Source organism: Scyliorhinus canicula, chromosome 13, assembly GCF_902713615.1.
Source record: "Scyliorhinus canicula chromosome 13, sScyCan1.1, whole genome shotgun sequence".
Lineage (NCBI taxonomy): Eukaryota > Metazoa > Chordata > Chondrichthyes > Carcharhiniformes > Scyliorhinidae > Scyliorhinus > Scyliorhinus canicula.
In genome coordinates, this window is record NC_052158.1 from 110767223 (window position 1) to 110782953 (window position 15731).

A 15731-nucleotide genomic window follows, 5' to 3' on the forward strand; every position below is an offset into this window, starting at 1 on the left:
GGTGATTAAGATTTTACTGAATAGCTCTCAGGAATATCAGACACACAACCATTGTTTCAATTTGATGATCAATAAAACTTCCTCTGAAGAGGAAGCGAGGACACTTTAAAAATGATGCCTCGTATGTTTCTTTTTATTTTTTTTAATACTTGGGAAGCCATTGATAAACAATATGCTGTCTCTGAATGGAAGACGCAAAATATTGTGGCAAGGATGGGGCATTGAACAGTTACAAAACGTTAATGTTCAGTTCTTGCACTATTTTCTGTTGTGCTGTTTTCCTCTAATAATGACTATAATTAAATCGAGCGTCAAGTCTGTTTTACACCTGAGCAGATGTGCGTTCCTTGTTAAAACAACACTTTTTGTGTTTTACAGTAATCACAACCTTCAGGCTTGAGGTCTGATTATTGTCAGCGTTATATACAGTAGATATATATTCCAGAAAAATACAGTTTTTTTTTTAAATTCGCGGACTATGTAATTTTATATCTATAAAAGGTACTTAAAAGGTGTAGTACTTTGGAGAAGCTCTGTAACAGTCTAGTGAAGATTTGGGTTTAAAGATTCCAACTTGGTGAGATGTCAATGTGACAAGCAGAACTGAGAGATCGCTGAACAAATCACCTGTATCCCTGTGTAATGACCTATTTGTCAATACATTTAATATACTGTGCTGTAATCGAGAGATTAGTAATATCTTCATGAGATTCAGTAATATGAGTAATAAATCAATATATCCGTGCGACGGGTGTTTTATTGTTAAAGAGCCTCGTGTCCATTTGTCCAGCCCGAAGCTCAGTTTCATGCCACTCGGGTGCTGAGCTGCTGGCGGCCGGTAGGAGGCGCTCAGTCCACACACTCCAGGGCTGGGAGCAGCCTCTCGGGTGCAGCAATGAATCGCAGAAGTTGTGGGCGGACTGCCCTTCTCTGATTGACAGTGCGAGTGGCTTTCCCAGCAAGCCGCACTCATTCACTACTGATTCCTGACCGAGTGCCAGAGCGATCGAGAGAGCAGTGTGAGCTCAGCACTGGAATAAGACGAGGCGAGGAGGAGAGGGGAAGTTAACATTATGGATATCTCGGTGTTTTTATACTTCTTCTGCCCGCTGGCTATGGCTGTTGAAGGTAGGGGCAGCCTTTCAGAGGTCTCATTACTCTTAGCATTTGATGAAACCCAGCAGTTTCCATTGGATTCAAAACAGGGGGGACGGAGAAGGCAACAAGATCGCGGCAACTACATGCAAGTCTTTGAGCCCACCTGATAGGGAAGCAGAGCAATCGAGATGTTTCAATGTTTTACCAGTCTATTCATACCAAGACAGCCTGTTGTGCACCGAGAGTGTCTATGGAAACAGTTGCTCCATAAACTTACATTTTCGAGTTGATTCTCTGCTTTCTACCATCGTTTAATGTGTAACGCAAGAAACAATGCGCATAAGTTAACGTTTAGATAGCTGCCCCGTGTGTGTTTTACACTCGGAAGAAATGACCAGGTTGAAATGTTCCAAGGATTTAAGAGAACAGTTTCTTTTATTTTGGCAGCAGGACTGACGATCGGGGTGCAGCCAAAAAAAAGGGAGTGGGACCTGCGATTCTGAGATCTGATTCTGTCCTGATTGCGTTTGAGAGAGGGGGGGGCGAGGGGGGTCTGGAAAAATCTTCAAGTTTGCGATCGGCCCCTGACGATCAGCTAGCTCTGTACAGGCAGCTCTGCCTGTACCTGAGAGTCAAAAAGCACAACCTCCCGGGGGGGGGGGGGGGGGGGGAGAGAGAGAGAGAGGGGGGCTCTCTTCCATGTCGAGGCCACTAATCACTAACAGGGACCAGCACAGAATTCCTGATCCTCTGTGCTGTATACCCTCCACCGCATCAACTTTACCCAAGGTAGTGAGAGAGTCAAGAAGCCGGGATGGTCTTGGGGAAGGACGTTTTAATTCGGAAGCGCGGGGATGATCTATTTTTGTAATGACCGAGTTTGGAAGTAAACAAAGTAACTACGGAACTTATTACGATGAGGGTGGGTGCGGTGCGTGGGGAGCTGAGATCAGGCTTTACATGGGGTTTATCCGCAAGCGTTCGCGTCCCCTTCAGATTCACACGGGACGGTTTAGCAACCCGAATCGAAGTGTTGAGGGTTTGAGGGTATTTTAACCGGTTGTGCAGTTGACCACCATCAATGTCAATCAGGGCAGCACGGTGGCACAGTGGTTAGCATCGCTGCCTACGGCGCTGAGGACCCGGGTTTGAATCCCGGCCCTGGGTCACTGTCCGTGTGGAGTTTGCACATTCTCCCCGTGTCTGCGTGGGTTTCACCCCCACAACCCAAAGATGTGCAGGATAGGTAGATTGAACACTCTAAATTGCCCCTTAATTGGAAAAAATAATTGGGTACTCTAAATTTATTTTAAAAAAATAAATCAATGTCAATCAGAGTTTGGGAGCCCGAGGAATAAAATATTCATCAATAGCAAGTGTGGATTGGCTGTGGTTTGGGGAGACCAGGTTGGCTGGAATGTGCATGGGTTGGGAATGGGTAGCTGGCAAACCCTGTGTATGTTGGAGCTGCTGTTGCCACTCACAACCCGAGATAGGAGGGCGATTCTGGGGCAGTTCTAAGTCATTACAACTCTTGGGGTATCGATGCCATTGTGGTTTGCGTTCAATGTTGGGCAAGTTTACATTTTGACTGCGTTCGCCAAAAAAAATGTGGTCAGAATGCATGTTTAACTATTTGCTGTCTCAAATCAGTTTGGACTGTTGGCGTCCATGATGCTTCAGATAACCCTTCAATTGGTCTCCGCTTTCAACCAGGCAGAATCTAAAAGTTATCCAGACAGCCCGCCGATTTGGACAAGGAACTTCACAAAGACATTTATTTACTCAACAATGTCATTTTACAGCGGCAGAGAAACCTGGTTCTAGGTTTCTATGTAGTGGAATGATTGTGAGCTACAGAGTAGAATGTGATTATCTTCCACACACCCATCGGTTAGGTTGAGGGGCTGCCCGCGACTGCCAGAAACCCTGGTAAATGGTATCCCATCTTCATCCATCAAGCAGCACTCTCAATCCCTGGGAATGCTCACTGCTGTAAACTGTTCTGGTCTATATTTCATATTCTGTTGAACTGTCAGGGTAGTCACTGCGGACTGGGCCCTTAGTTAACAGGGCACAATTAATATTCTCTCCACGAACACAATCGCTCCAGGTGGAGCAATGTTTTCGGTGCGAAATCGCCTCTCCGCCTTCCGAGCAATACAGGAGGAGAGAGGAATTGCGTTACTGGCAATGGACGGGCTGTGGGGCAGACACGGGGCTCTTAGTACCCAAGCTAACAAGGCGACGTTGACTCTCACTTGGAGAACATTGCTTTCCTTCAGACTAAACCTTCCCATGATAAACCCTGCACCAAATTCGACCTCCCAGCGCTGTTACTTATTACACTGCAAACCAGCGGGCTGTTTATTTCCATCGTTTAATCTTCCCTGAAAACTTCATCAAACAGCCGCCTTTCCTGGGCGGAATCCTATAGACACCACCAGTGCAAGATTGTTCGGAGATTCACAGAAAGAATGCGCAGTTTGGGTGTTTTAACCCCAGCATATAAATTAAATATTCATAAAAAGCTGACTCAAGCATTAAAAAAAACCTGCATTGGAGACAGCTTGTGTATATTATGCCCCGAGTGCATATTTGAGAAATTAATATTTAAAACAAAGATTACTTGGTGATCCTCTCTACCCATTTAATAAAACACTAATAATTCAAATGAATTTGAATACCCTGACCTCACCATAACCACGAATTAAATCATTTGTTAGACATGTTACAAGACGCATTATGCAAACTCAGACGCGCAAGTATGATGATGTTTAACCACAGAAGTTATGATAATTAATATCCCCCACCAAGCTGGAAAAGGAGCAAATATACCGTCCGGGATTCAATTTGTAAAGCTGAAATAATCACATTTCTCCTTTGCGCGACTGTTCATCCCCAAGACATCCTGTTATGGAAATAATCCTAAAATTGGACAAATTTTCTAAATTAAAAAAGAAAATGTTTTGCTTAAATCTGTAACCATGAAGCTTTTATTCCAACGCATTGACGCACCGTCATGAAATTGATCAACGTACAAGCAGTAAAACATCAATCGCAGTTACATCCCCAGCGCTGATCTATATATATATAGATATAATAAAATATAGAGCTCTGGACTTCGGTAAGAGAGCGATTGCTTAAATTCCACCTTCCGAGTTCTAGGATCTGCAAATGATCACAATGAGCGATGATGGCGGTACAAACAGCAAGTGCCAAATGAAGTGTTTCTTTAATGGAAACCGGACTCGCAAATTGGTTGAGATGGGGGGGGGGGGGGGGGGGGGGGGGGGGGGGGGGGGGGGGGTAGTCGCTGGAAAGACAGGGGCTGCTGCATGTGTTGGCCCGGGCACTGGGGACCGTGTCCTGGGAGCTGTTGCTTCTCTCTCTGCTGTCTTGTTTCCCCGCTGTCAGCTGCTAATGGGCTCTGCACCATTCCCTCATTCCAAGGCAGACATGCAAGGAGGCTGGATGGACGGTGTGAATTTCACTATGCTCCTGGGATCTGTTTTGTCTGAAGTGAATTTCGCACATTACTCTGGGCTTTTCCTCTCTTTCTCTCTCTCCCTCCCCCCTTCCCTTTACATTCCCATAAAGGAAGGCGGTCTGTGGAATGCAGGCTGGTTAAAAGGCTGCTCATGTGGCAGTCCGGTTTAGATTCTGCTTTCAGAGTTGCGTGCTTGCTTGTTGTGCCGCTTTCAGCACAAGGGCCGGCGGATTTAGTTCCTTTCAGTGGATTTGTTTTAAAAGGGAAGCAAATCCCCCAGATACCATGACAGCACATTAAGTAAACAACATGCACGAAGAATTGGCGTTTCACGGGTTTTCTTTCCTGAGGAGTGGTTCTACCCTCATTATAACCAACGGCTTGGTTTACAACATTTGGCAGCGTTCTGCAAGGCGAACTTCCGGTTATTTATAAACAGCTCATCTCTAATCCAGACACTTGATAATATTTTTATTATGGGGCGACACAAAGCAAATGGCACCTCGCTTGCAACCGGATACGTTTCGTGTGACTAAAAGAAAATCCTCGGAACAACTCCCGATTATTAAAGCGAGTTGTCCAATGATGTCTGCACTGCGGATTGCCACAGGGATTGGAACACATATCCCGGGGGGGGGGCTGGTGGTGGGACTGGTGCAATGTGTGGGCACATCATGAACAACCCCGGTGCTGTAAGCCAGTTCCTGGTGCACCCTCAGGTTGCTAAGGACTCCACCAAGTTGACATTATCCTTCGAGTTGTCTTCAATAACTCTGAGAGTGCCCAGGACAGGGAGACAGCATTGTTTAATAATAACAGAAATATATTAAGGTTGAATGATCACGTATGTCTGTAGCTCTCCGATCCTATTCTACATCGGCTGTCTTGTTCCCTTTTCCTATTGAGCAAGGTTAACTTTTTGAACATTTGTTAACTTGAGGCAAATGTGTGAACCAACCTTGAAACATCAACGGGGAAAGTGGGTACACTGTCCTTTTACGCTGGAATGATGAATTGCAGAATTAATGCACTGCGAGCTTGCAGTTTTTAATCCCGAGGCATGAACTGTCATCAAGAGGGCAGAAAGAGGTCGTGAACTTGCTGATGGGAAAGCAGAAATAGCATTGGCGCAATACCGATAGAGCCTTATTGGGAAAACGACAGGCAAATTGGATTACATTTGAAATGTATGATGAGTCCTGGCAGCGCAGGAGACTGTTGGAAATAAAAGGTCACATTAGTTTTCACCACAAGTTGTTTTAGCATCACGGGGACGAGTTGTTCATGCTTTATTAATTGCTTGTGTTTTCTCATTTGTGTGTCATGTTTCCTGAACCAGTTTCTGTCATTTCAGTCCCTTCCTTTTAAAGGAATTTATGGCATAATTCTGTGGCGTTTGTAAGCCTGACATTGGTAATTAAGGTATCAGTGTAAGGTAGTCTTTGCAGGAATGGGGTACATTGTAGGAAGTTATTTTCCAAGTGTAAATGCGAACAGTCAAATTAATTGTAGAGATGGGTTGGATATGAGACTTTGATACAATGGGGGTTATGGATTAGATGGCTCTAGCTCCACCAACAGTACAATCATTTACTAAAACGATAGGTAGCTCTGAATAGGAACAAGACCTTTTTAAAAAGTATTTTTATCTTTGGTCCTCCAATGTCTTCAAGATGCAAATACTGACTTTAAAATACAGCATGAAGTCCTGAAATGTGTTGGGTTTTCCCTTGGTTCTTTAAAATGAGCACTGGTGTCATTTCCTCTAAAATGGTTCAATATTTAAACTGAATTGGATTAAGAATGCAGTGACTATTAAAGAAACATTTTCATTACATGAATCAAATTCAGAAATCACGGCGTACAAACTAATTGGAAAGTCACACCATGCTAAGGGGAGAAGTTTTAATTTGAACTCTCTTCTATCATCTTTGACTCGCTGTGAGAAAAATAAGTTACAATCTTGTTCCTACTGCTGATCTTTCTATATTTTTTCTGAAATGTGTTTAAAATAAGCGTTTATATTTTGCCCGCTTTATGTTGAAAGTCAATGGCCCGAAATGATAAGGACTCTTTTAGGTAAAAAGAAACATAATTCAAATAGCTTCTGTCCAAATTGATGTTTAAAACAAATAGAGATGGCCTATTTTTTATGTGTGTATAGGGAACATAAGAAATTATAAATGTACCAATGTCAGAATGGAACATGTAACTACATTGCCCTTACAAGAGAAAAAGTGTGAGAAAACCACAGTTTCCCAAAACTGGTGGTGAATTCTATTTCTTGGAGTCGGAAAAGGATCACGTTTAAACATCGACTATACACATGCACAACCAACGCCTTGATAGCACTTCACACAGCCCACTCTGCAGGAAAGCCTGTGAAAAAAGTCAATGACTCCCTCTGTCAAGGGCCCTCCCAGACAACAATGAGCATGAGTGTGCTTCACTGAGGATGGGGAGGCACTCCACAACACTGATGGAGCTTTTGATTCCTCCCTTTGCAGGGCAGCAATTAGTGATCGATGGTGTGTGCAGCTGGCCAGATGTTTTACAGTCAGTGTCTGCTGTTTTTTCCAATGAGCATCTTTAGTCAGTGAGAACTTGAAGTTAATGTAGGAAGAACGAATACAACAACACTGTGATAGTTTGGTTAAAAATAGCAAGAAGAGAAGTAATGAAAGAGAAAGAACGACAAGGGACAAATGTAATGAAAGGAGGGGGTGTTGAGCTGCAATACAGCATCTGGTGGTGAAACTATGGGCACTAGAATAAGTTAGCATCAAGAATAGTTTTCTGAGACCACACCGATAATGCATGAAAAATTAAATAAAGAAATTGAAAGAAGAAGCAGGCCAAGAGGGAAGAAAGACAGAGGTGTCTGACCAATGTAATTAATATCAGTGCAAACCAATAGATTTATTTAACAAGGCAGTTCATTTTTAATTTTACAAATACTTTTATGCTGACTGTCAAAATGAGAATTCACGGAAAATTTGCAAAATTATAACACACCAAATGTACTTAACAGCCAGGTTCAATTTGTCAATCCAGCAGCCAGCGTGAGCTTTGTTTTATTACAATTAAATTTTGTGTATGGCCTGACTCTTGAGATGGGAATAAAGGTTTCTGGGTTTTTTTGAACCATTTCATTGTATCGTCTATCCTTTCTTCTTTGTCTCTACCTGCCTCTACTCCAGGAAATCACATAACGCTGGCATGCTGACTGTTTGTTGAGACTTGTGCAGTAATAACGCAGACAGCCAAATCCTGTAAAATCTTGCTTACATTTGCTGTCTCCCAACCTCGAAAATAAATGCATAAGATTAACGAATAATTGCTGTGAGTCTAAAACCCCCAATAATTCCCAATTACTACAAATGATTACACTTGAAAACAAATCACACAATACCACTACAGAGAGGTTTAGCCTTGAACGAAAGAGTCATATTTTGTTCTACTTTATTTAGTGTTCCTATATTTAGTGGCGAGAGCAAGCATTTGATATGAAACATCTCTTTCTTGTAATGGATTGCATTGATCTAAGCTGTATGTGCCCATGTGTACATGTGTCGATACAGGTATATGTGTGTATTTATGTGGTATATGTTGTGTGTGCATTTGTTATATGCATGTGTGTGTTTACCTTTATGTGTGCATGTGAAAGTTTGTTGACTTTGGAGACAAATATGGCTCAAGGCACAAAACGGCCGATGAGAAAAAAAAAGAGCTTGATACTCAACTAGATATGTGGACTTTCTGGGCACTAGAACAGTCCGGCAGCTTCTATTTGTGTGTGCTGGTGGGGTCAGGGGTTGAAGGGGGTGGTGGTATGCTCTGCTGGGACGTTAGGTGTCACTCTGGGGCTGCTTCACGCTTAAGGAACCCCTTTGGGGCCTTAATATAGATGTATTGTAACCTTGTATGTGTAAGTGTGTTTAGTGTATTTGTATAAAATCTATATCGTGGGCGGTTGTATCTGGGAGAGGGAGGATGCTCCGCGGCAAACCGCTGATTACAAAATCTGGCCTAGTTTTGAAGGGAACAAATAATTCATAACTATTACTTGTACAAATTGGTTCTGTACATCTGATGCAATTAATTAGTGGCCTGCATTCTATTTATACTACAAGTATGGTATTAGATATGAAACCAAAAGAAAATATTATTGCTATTAAATATTTGATATTAATCTGGGTGACTTTTGCGAATGTGGCAGCATCACAATATTTACCTACTTAAATCTCCAGAGGGATTACATTCACCATTTTGAAAGTGGCACTTCCAGAAATGGAACTGCTAAATTTATGGGCAATTACATGCCCAGTAACCACAGTTATTAAATAATTGAAAGCTACGGTTTTCAGAGTATTAACTGAGATAGAAAACTAAATATATTTTTTTCATAAAACATTAAAAAGTTTCCTCTGTTGTATACTATCCACTTTAATATGAACAGAGAGCAGCAGACGAAATGGCAGCACAGTCAAAGTGACTTGACACAGAAACTGCACCTGTTGAAAAAGTCTATTTTAAATTTAGCATGATTTGTAAGTTTAGAATTCTGGCTTTTTTGAGCACTCACAAAAATGTCATTCTAACTAGTCAAGGAACATTCCAGCATGAGGCGGCACAGTGGTTAGCACTGCTGCCTCACAGCGTCAGGGTCCTGAGTTCAATTCCAGCCTTGGGTCACTGTCTGTACGGAGTCTGCATGTTCTCCCATGTCTGCGTTTTTTTTCCCGGGTACTCTGTTTTCCTCCCACAGTCCAATGATGTGCAGGTTAGGTGGATTGGCCATGCTAAATTGCCCCTTAGTGCCCAACAGTTAGGTGGGGTTACTGGATTACGGGGATAGGGTGGGGGCGAGGCCTAGGTCGGATGCTCTTTCAGAGGGTCAGTGCAGACCCGATGGGTCGAATGGCCTCCTTCTGCACTGTAGTGTTTATATGATTCAAGTAATTTTATGATTCTATAAGGAAGGATCGTAGGAGCTTGATGCTGCATGCTGAAAAGTTCTGTTTCTGCAAAATAAGTATTCAAAACTTAATATAGCAGTGTTCCGAGGCTCATCCGAAAGCCATTGCATAAACTGAGAGATTCTCCATTTCAATGCATACAAAAGGGTAGAATTTTCTTGATGGTAGATAGGTCATGATTTATGAAACTTACAGTGCTGAATTACACCTCGAAAAAAGAAAGCACGCTCCCATCAAACTCATTCTGCAGGGTCTATCCCTCCTTGTGGCATCCACTGAGTCCCGAGGCTCTTGCCCATCCCATCTATATCCAATCATATTTCTACTTTTGTTTCATCAAATTTTTAAGGTGCTCAATGAGAAAAAGAACGCAATCACTGAAATCTCAAATGCATACACAGGTCATGTAGTTTTATAATAATTAGTTAATTGAGTTAAAACTAAATACTTTGTTAGAATTAGAACATTGTTACCACGTTTCTGTTTACTTTCTCATTATGTTCAGAAGGAAAACATATTAAAAAAATAATTATTGCGAATGCCCCATGGCAAAAATTCATTGATGGTGCATTACACAGAATGTCAGAGGAAGTCTTGAAAAGTTTATACACATTTGACACTCATTTATTCTGAAGTGACTTACGTTATGAGATGAATTCTCATTTTATGTAGACTACAATTCATCCAGCACTCATTGGGCTAATTGATTATGGGTTGATTTCAGGATTTTTCCTTACTAAGTAAAATAAAATTGAGGCTAGGGTGTGCTAAGTTCAGTTTAATATGAACATTAATAGCGGGTATACCATCGGTTACAGGATTTAAAAAGAATATTTCAATGAAGATAAAGTTTTAGGTGCCAAGAGCAGCTAAAATGGTTATTGATGATAAATTTACTTTGGTGCATGATGATATATTTATTGTGTTAAGGAATCTGGTACGTTGCTTCCATTGGAAATAATTTGGGCAAGTGCAAGAACATTGAGCTGTGAAAACATGTTGTCCGTTGGGAACAGTGTCACAACAGATGCACTATTTATTTCAATGCCAGAATTTTGCAATGCCATTTTCACAATACCATCTATACTTTACATTTTTTGTATATTGAGTGTTACAGTTTTACCAACACTGATGATAGGGTGCTGGCTAATCTGCCTCACAGAACAGTAAACCCCTTTAAATGAACAGGTACCACCTGGGTTTTACTGAGAAGACAAACATTAGTGTATGAGAGGTAAACCAAATGTAACAGTTGTACTAGACGCCTTTTAAACCACAGGACTATAATTTTTTTATGGATGAGACAGAAGATAAGAACAGTCAATAAAGATAATAGAAGAAAATGACAAACCTCTTGTAAAATGTCTAGGTAACAGCAAACAGCTGGCCGCTGGCCATTGGGCCAGATAATGGAAAATAGTCCAAGCAACTGTTCCACAGATAAAACAAGAAAGCATTCAGCACTCATAGCAAATGTAATTCTTATTGTTTTTAATAACAAATTGAACTATATTTTTGCACACCAGAGTGAATATTTATTAGTTGCTTATTACTTGGCTACATAAAAAGAGGCCATGCAATGCAGAAGGTAAGACCTATGTATTAATTAAACAGGGTAAAGTATGAGACAAAGTTTCACAGGCTTTGTTTTTGCCTCGGGCTGCCTCTGTGATCAGGAACTGGTTAGTGATTGTGCATTTCAGAAAACCAATGCCAAACTTAGACAGTAGTTCTTTGTTACTGCACCTACACCATCACCCATACCTAAGCAAATTAAGGCGACTCATCCCTTTACAACATTCCTTAACTTTCTGACTAAGTTCTAGGGTGTACATCCAATCCCTAGTCATTTTTACGATCTTGCGGAATAAGTATTTACTGGTTTACTGTAAATCCACTTCAGTCTGTTTATTTTAAATGCAGACATTTTGATTTGTTGACAAGAATTAGAAGCACTTCATTGAACGTTACATTACCACCATTTTGCACTGGCAGGAGCTTCTGATACTTAGATTTTTTAATCTATATCCCAGCTTCCTTGATATTACAGTATAATCGGGTAGACGGTTTCAGAAAAGGCCTTCTTTGGACTTACATTCAATTTTAGATGTTAATTAATCACAGTTGTGTCATTTAGCAAGAATTTGCATCGTACCATTGGCAACGGCATTGCAATGTCTATGTGAAAGAAGATCCAGACAGACTGCACCATGGTAGTAAATCTACAGTAGATTTACTTCATTCCAAAATGCATAAATTGGGAAGGAAGAAAGCCATGGTTTGTATGTTGTTCATTGTCTGTTTAATTATTCACACTTATGTAATGACCAAAGGAGAACAGTTTGGCCTTATGTGCATTGACCGGAGTGCTTAAGATTTATGAATGAATGGCTTATGGGGTGTATGACTGTGACAGGATGTAGCCTCGGAAATAAGATCTCATTAGGAAAAATGAACATATATTATTCAGGTTATTAGGCAATCATGGGTAGAAGAGACATCTAACTGTGTATTTCATAGGAAAAATAACTGATAATGCTCAATTAAGTTACAGTAAGTCAAAACATTACCCAAAGTTGCCCATCCCTTCTAATTTCAACAGTCATCTGTGAACAAAGAAAACTATGAAGGCTGGTGACTAGAAGGAATGGTGAGAGGTATACTTTCTCCATTTTTAGCAACTGATATCAGCATTAATTACTCGGAGATCGGCCACAGCAAATAATATAGCAACTTTTCCTGACTGTTTTTTGCAACAATATATATTGCAATAATATATATTAACACCAATCTCAAACAGGCATTTTGTTTCGCAGCAGTCTGAATTTTTCATTTTCAATGCAAGGCACCCCTGTGGCTTTTCTGAGTGTGACAGTGAATGAATGATGAACTTGGTTTAAGATCATCCAAATTTCTTTCCGTAATTGCCGACAGCAAGAGACTCATCATCAGCTAGAACTGGGTTCAGAACTGGGTCCCAAGGATAAGTCTGGTCTTCTAATGCAATAGACCACCCAAATACTGCATTATTTAAAATTTATGGTATTGAAGACACAAATATTTTGAACCAGTGAAACTAGTTTGAGTAAATTAAGACCAGATAATTAAACTCCTTGTTTGTGCAAACAGAGGCAATTTGCTTTGAATTCAGGTATGCGCCATTAACAAAACCCAATGTCTAACATAGCGTATATATATATATCATGAATAACTATGGTACAGGTTATGATAACTAACTGTTTGTCTGAGAGAAAAACATATCTTAGTGAAGGGAGTTTTTTTTAATAGACTTTAGGAAATATCCAGTTCTCAGTCAAACTCAAGGAAATACCCAAAAGGGACCTAGGAGTCTGCTACTTTCAACATGCTAAGACCTACTGCATGGCTTGACTATACTGTGATTTTCTTTCTTCTCAGATGAATTACTGCCTGCTGAGATGTTGCTCAAGTTCTCCTGAACTCTGCGGCATTTTCTTTCATTTGAGTCAAGGCTCACTGCAGATTGGCAGGCGAGAGACAAGCAGGGCAGCCTGTAGCTCATTAGCTGGTGAAATTACCATTTTCACAGTTTTTTTTCCCCTCGGCGTAATTGTTCCTTAAGAATAGTTTTGTATAACTGACTGCACTCCGCATGCAGCAACTGAAGCAAGGGGCTGCTGTGTGTAAAAAAAAATAATTCTGTCTTGTGCAATTAACTATCAACTTTCTTTAGGGGGTGGACGATTCCACTATTGTTAACCCCTGTCAGATGCTTTTGTTCCAGGCCAGTGCATGCCTGAGTCCATTCTCAGAAGTCAATGTGCAATTTTTTCCCCCCGGTCCATAGTTCTCTGTTGCCTTCATAGAAGTTCATGCCTTATTGTATTCTGTTACGATACAAGCAAATGTTAGAGTTGCAGGGGCCACACACAGAACGCCGTGTACATTCTCTCCATGCCCACCCTCAATACTTTTGAGCTGAACAGTTCTCTGTTGCTTTTAGAATATTTTAACATATCAGGGAAACATAATTAAAGTGTGAATCTGAGAGCATAGTCACAAATTCAACTATATTTTAAATTGGTACGAGCTTTAATTATTTTATGAAACCTATGGTTATGGAAAACACTTAATGTGATTAAGCTAACCAACAAAATGATTTCAAATATAAGAAAATCGACATTCATAAATACTAACTCTGAAATCTTCTGGAAAGAAAAATCACAAAGTATTTGCAGAGCCTGTTATCATGGGTGAAAGTAAATCAGTAAATTACTAATACTATAGATACATATTATAAAGTTTTATAAAAATGCTGGTTAATGCTAAATCTGATCTGAAACCTGTTGTCTGATATATGAATTAAGATGGCCCATGCTCAATATTTTTCAAGCCCACTAACAAAGCTTGTACCGAACTAATGGCATGAAGTGTAACTGCAGTTTCTTCCTCCGCTAATACTTAAGAGGCAGACACACACCGCTTTCCTATAGTGAACGTGGCAAAGATTGTGATCACTCATTCACCTGGTATAAAGTTTTAGGGGCGGCGATCAAGTTCAGTAAGCGCATTGTGCCAGTGTGCTGGCATGTTTGCTGATTGCCAGGGATTAGGGATTGGGGATTAAAGTGTAGAAATAATAGCAAAAATGTACAGACCAGGAGTAAAATTAATCTCCACTTAGCACGCTAAAATTATTTGAAAACCACTGGGACTGTGGCGCTGAGGACCCCAGTTCGAATCCTGGCCTTGGGTCACTGTCCGTGTGGAGTTTGCACATTCTCCCCATGTCTGCGTGGGTTTCACTCCCACAACCCAAAGATGTGCAGGTTAGGTGGTTTGGCCGTGCTAAATTGCCCCTTAATTTGGAAAAAAAAATAACTGGGTACTCTAAATTTATGTACAAAAAATAAAAAGATAAAAACATTATTTGAAAACAAATGTGTATTTTCCTCTCTTCAATTTTCTTGTCAATTTTTTTCACAAGGCAGAAGACCCAGAGAGTGAATATTAACACATTATTCCACTATGGATAACATCAAAGTTGAACATGACCCTCCCTTCAAATGCTATTAATGTATACATTTGCCAGCAGCATTACAGATTAGTAATTAATGGGAAGAAAACCTGCCTATTTTTCTTCAAATTATTCCAGAGATCTTGAGACCAATCTGATCACCTTAACTGTCTATCTAACAGAGATCAGCTAACGTGGAACATAATGGAAAACAAACTTGGAACCTTCCTGGCTAACTACCACAGGAAGCAGTGAACCATTGAGTCATTAAGGATGTTGAAACAAATGCTTATGACTTCTTTGTCTTTAAGAGCCTACTCATAATGGATTGGATTGGATTTAATTTATTGTCACATGCACTGAGGTACAGTGAAAAGTATTGTTCTGTGTACAGTCCAGACAGATCATTCCATACATGAAAAAACATAGGGCATACATAAATACACAATGTAAATACAAAGGCACAGGTGAGCATACGTAGTGTAGTATTACTCAGTAGAGATGTGTGAAGAGTTCAGTTCAGTCCATAACAGGATCAAGCATCTTACTCCAGGATGCATGCCCTTAACCCATGAATATTTGGGCCAAGTATTCTGCATGGAAGCAGGAGCTGCTTCATTCTTTACCTCTACCATCAAAACAGTTCTTCCCATTGCCGTGCATTAGAAAGACTAGTTTTAAGATGATTATGACAACTGGGAGCAGTAAATCTCAAATTAGTCATTGGCATTATTAGCAGACAGATGCATGACCTGCCTCTGCTAATTTAATGTTAACATTCACCTGCAGGCATTAATCTACTCAGTTTTAAATAGGTCAGTGCCCCTGTTAAAGTGGCAGGGCGAGGAATGTGTTGTTGGCTTGCAAAGTGTGGTGTGTTAATATTGGTATTTCTAGGACCAAAGAATCTAAGACACAATGGGATAAATGTGTGCCCCTGTTCTCAAAGTATACCCTCAGCAGATGACAGGCTGCCAGGCACACTGCAGATGAAAATTCACCCCTGTGGATTCGAATTAGCTTGTTGTCACAGCTGGCTGGATACAGAAAGACGGAGAGATTTGATGCATGTTCAATTTCCAATATGGTGGATTTCCAGTCTTTCCGGAACATCTGGAGACCCCAGCACTAACCCCCACCCCACCTCACCAGAAAATTAAAAAGAAAG

General features: G+C 40.7%; 1 protein-coding gene across 4 annotated transcripts in view; it reads left to right on the plus strand.

Annotated features, from left to right (window-relative positions):
- The first annotated feature begins 977 nt into the window (after positions 1–977).
- LOC119975407 (ephrin type-B receptor 3-like) overlaps positions 978–15731 on the plus strand; it is a 108843-nt gene continuing 94089 nt past the window's right edge. For all 4 annotated transcript variants that reach the window (XM_038815021.1, XM_038815023.1, XM_038815022.1 and 1 more), the window contains exon 1: positions 978–1128. In XM_038815021.1, coding sequence (XP_038670949.1) covers positions 1074–1128 — 55 coding nt within the window. In that variant the 5' untranslated portion in view covers positions 978–1073. The remainder of the gene's footprint in view (positions 1129–15731) is intronic.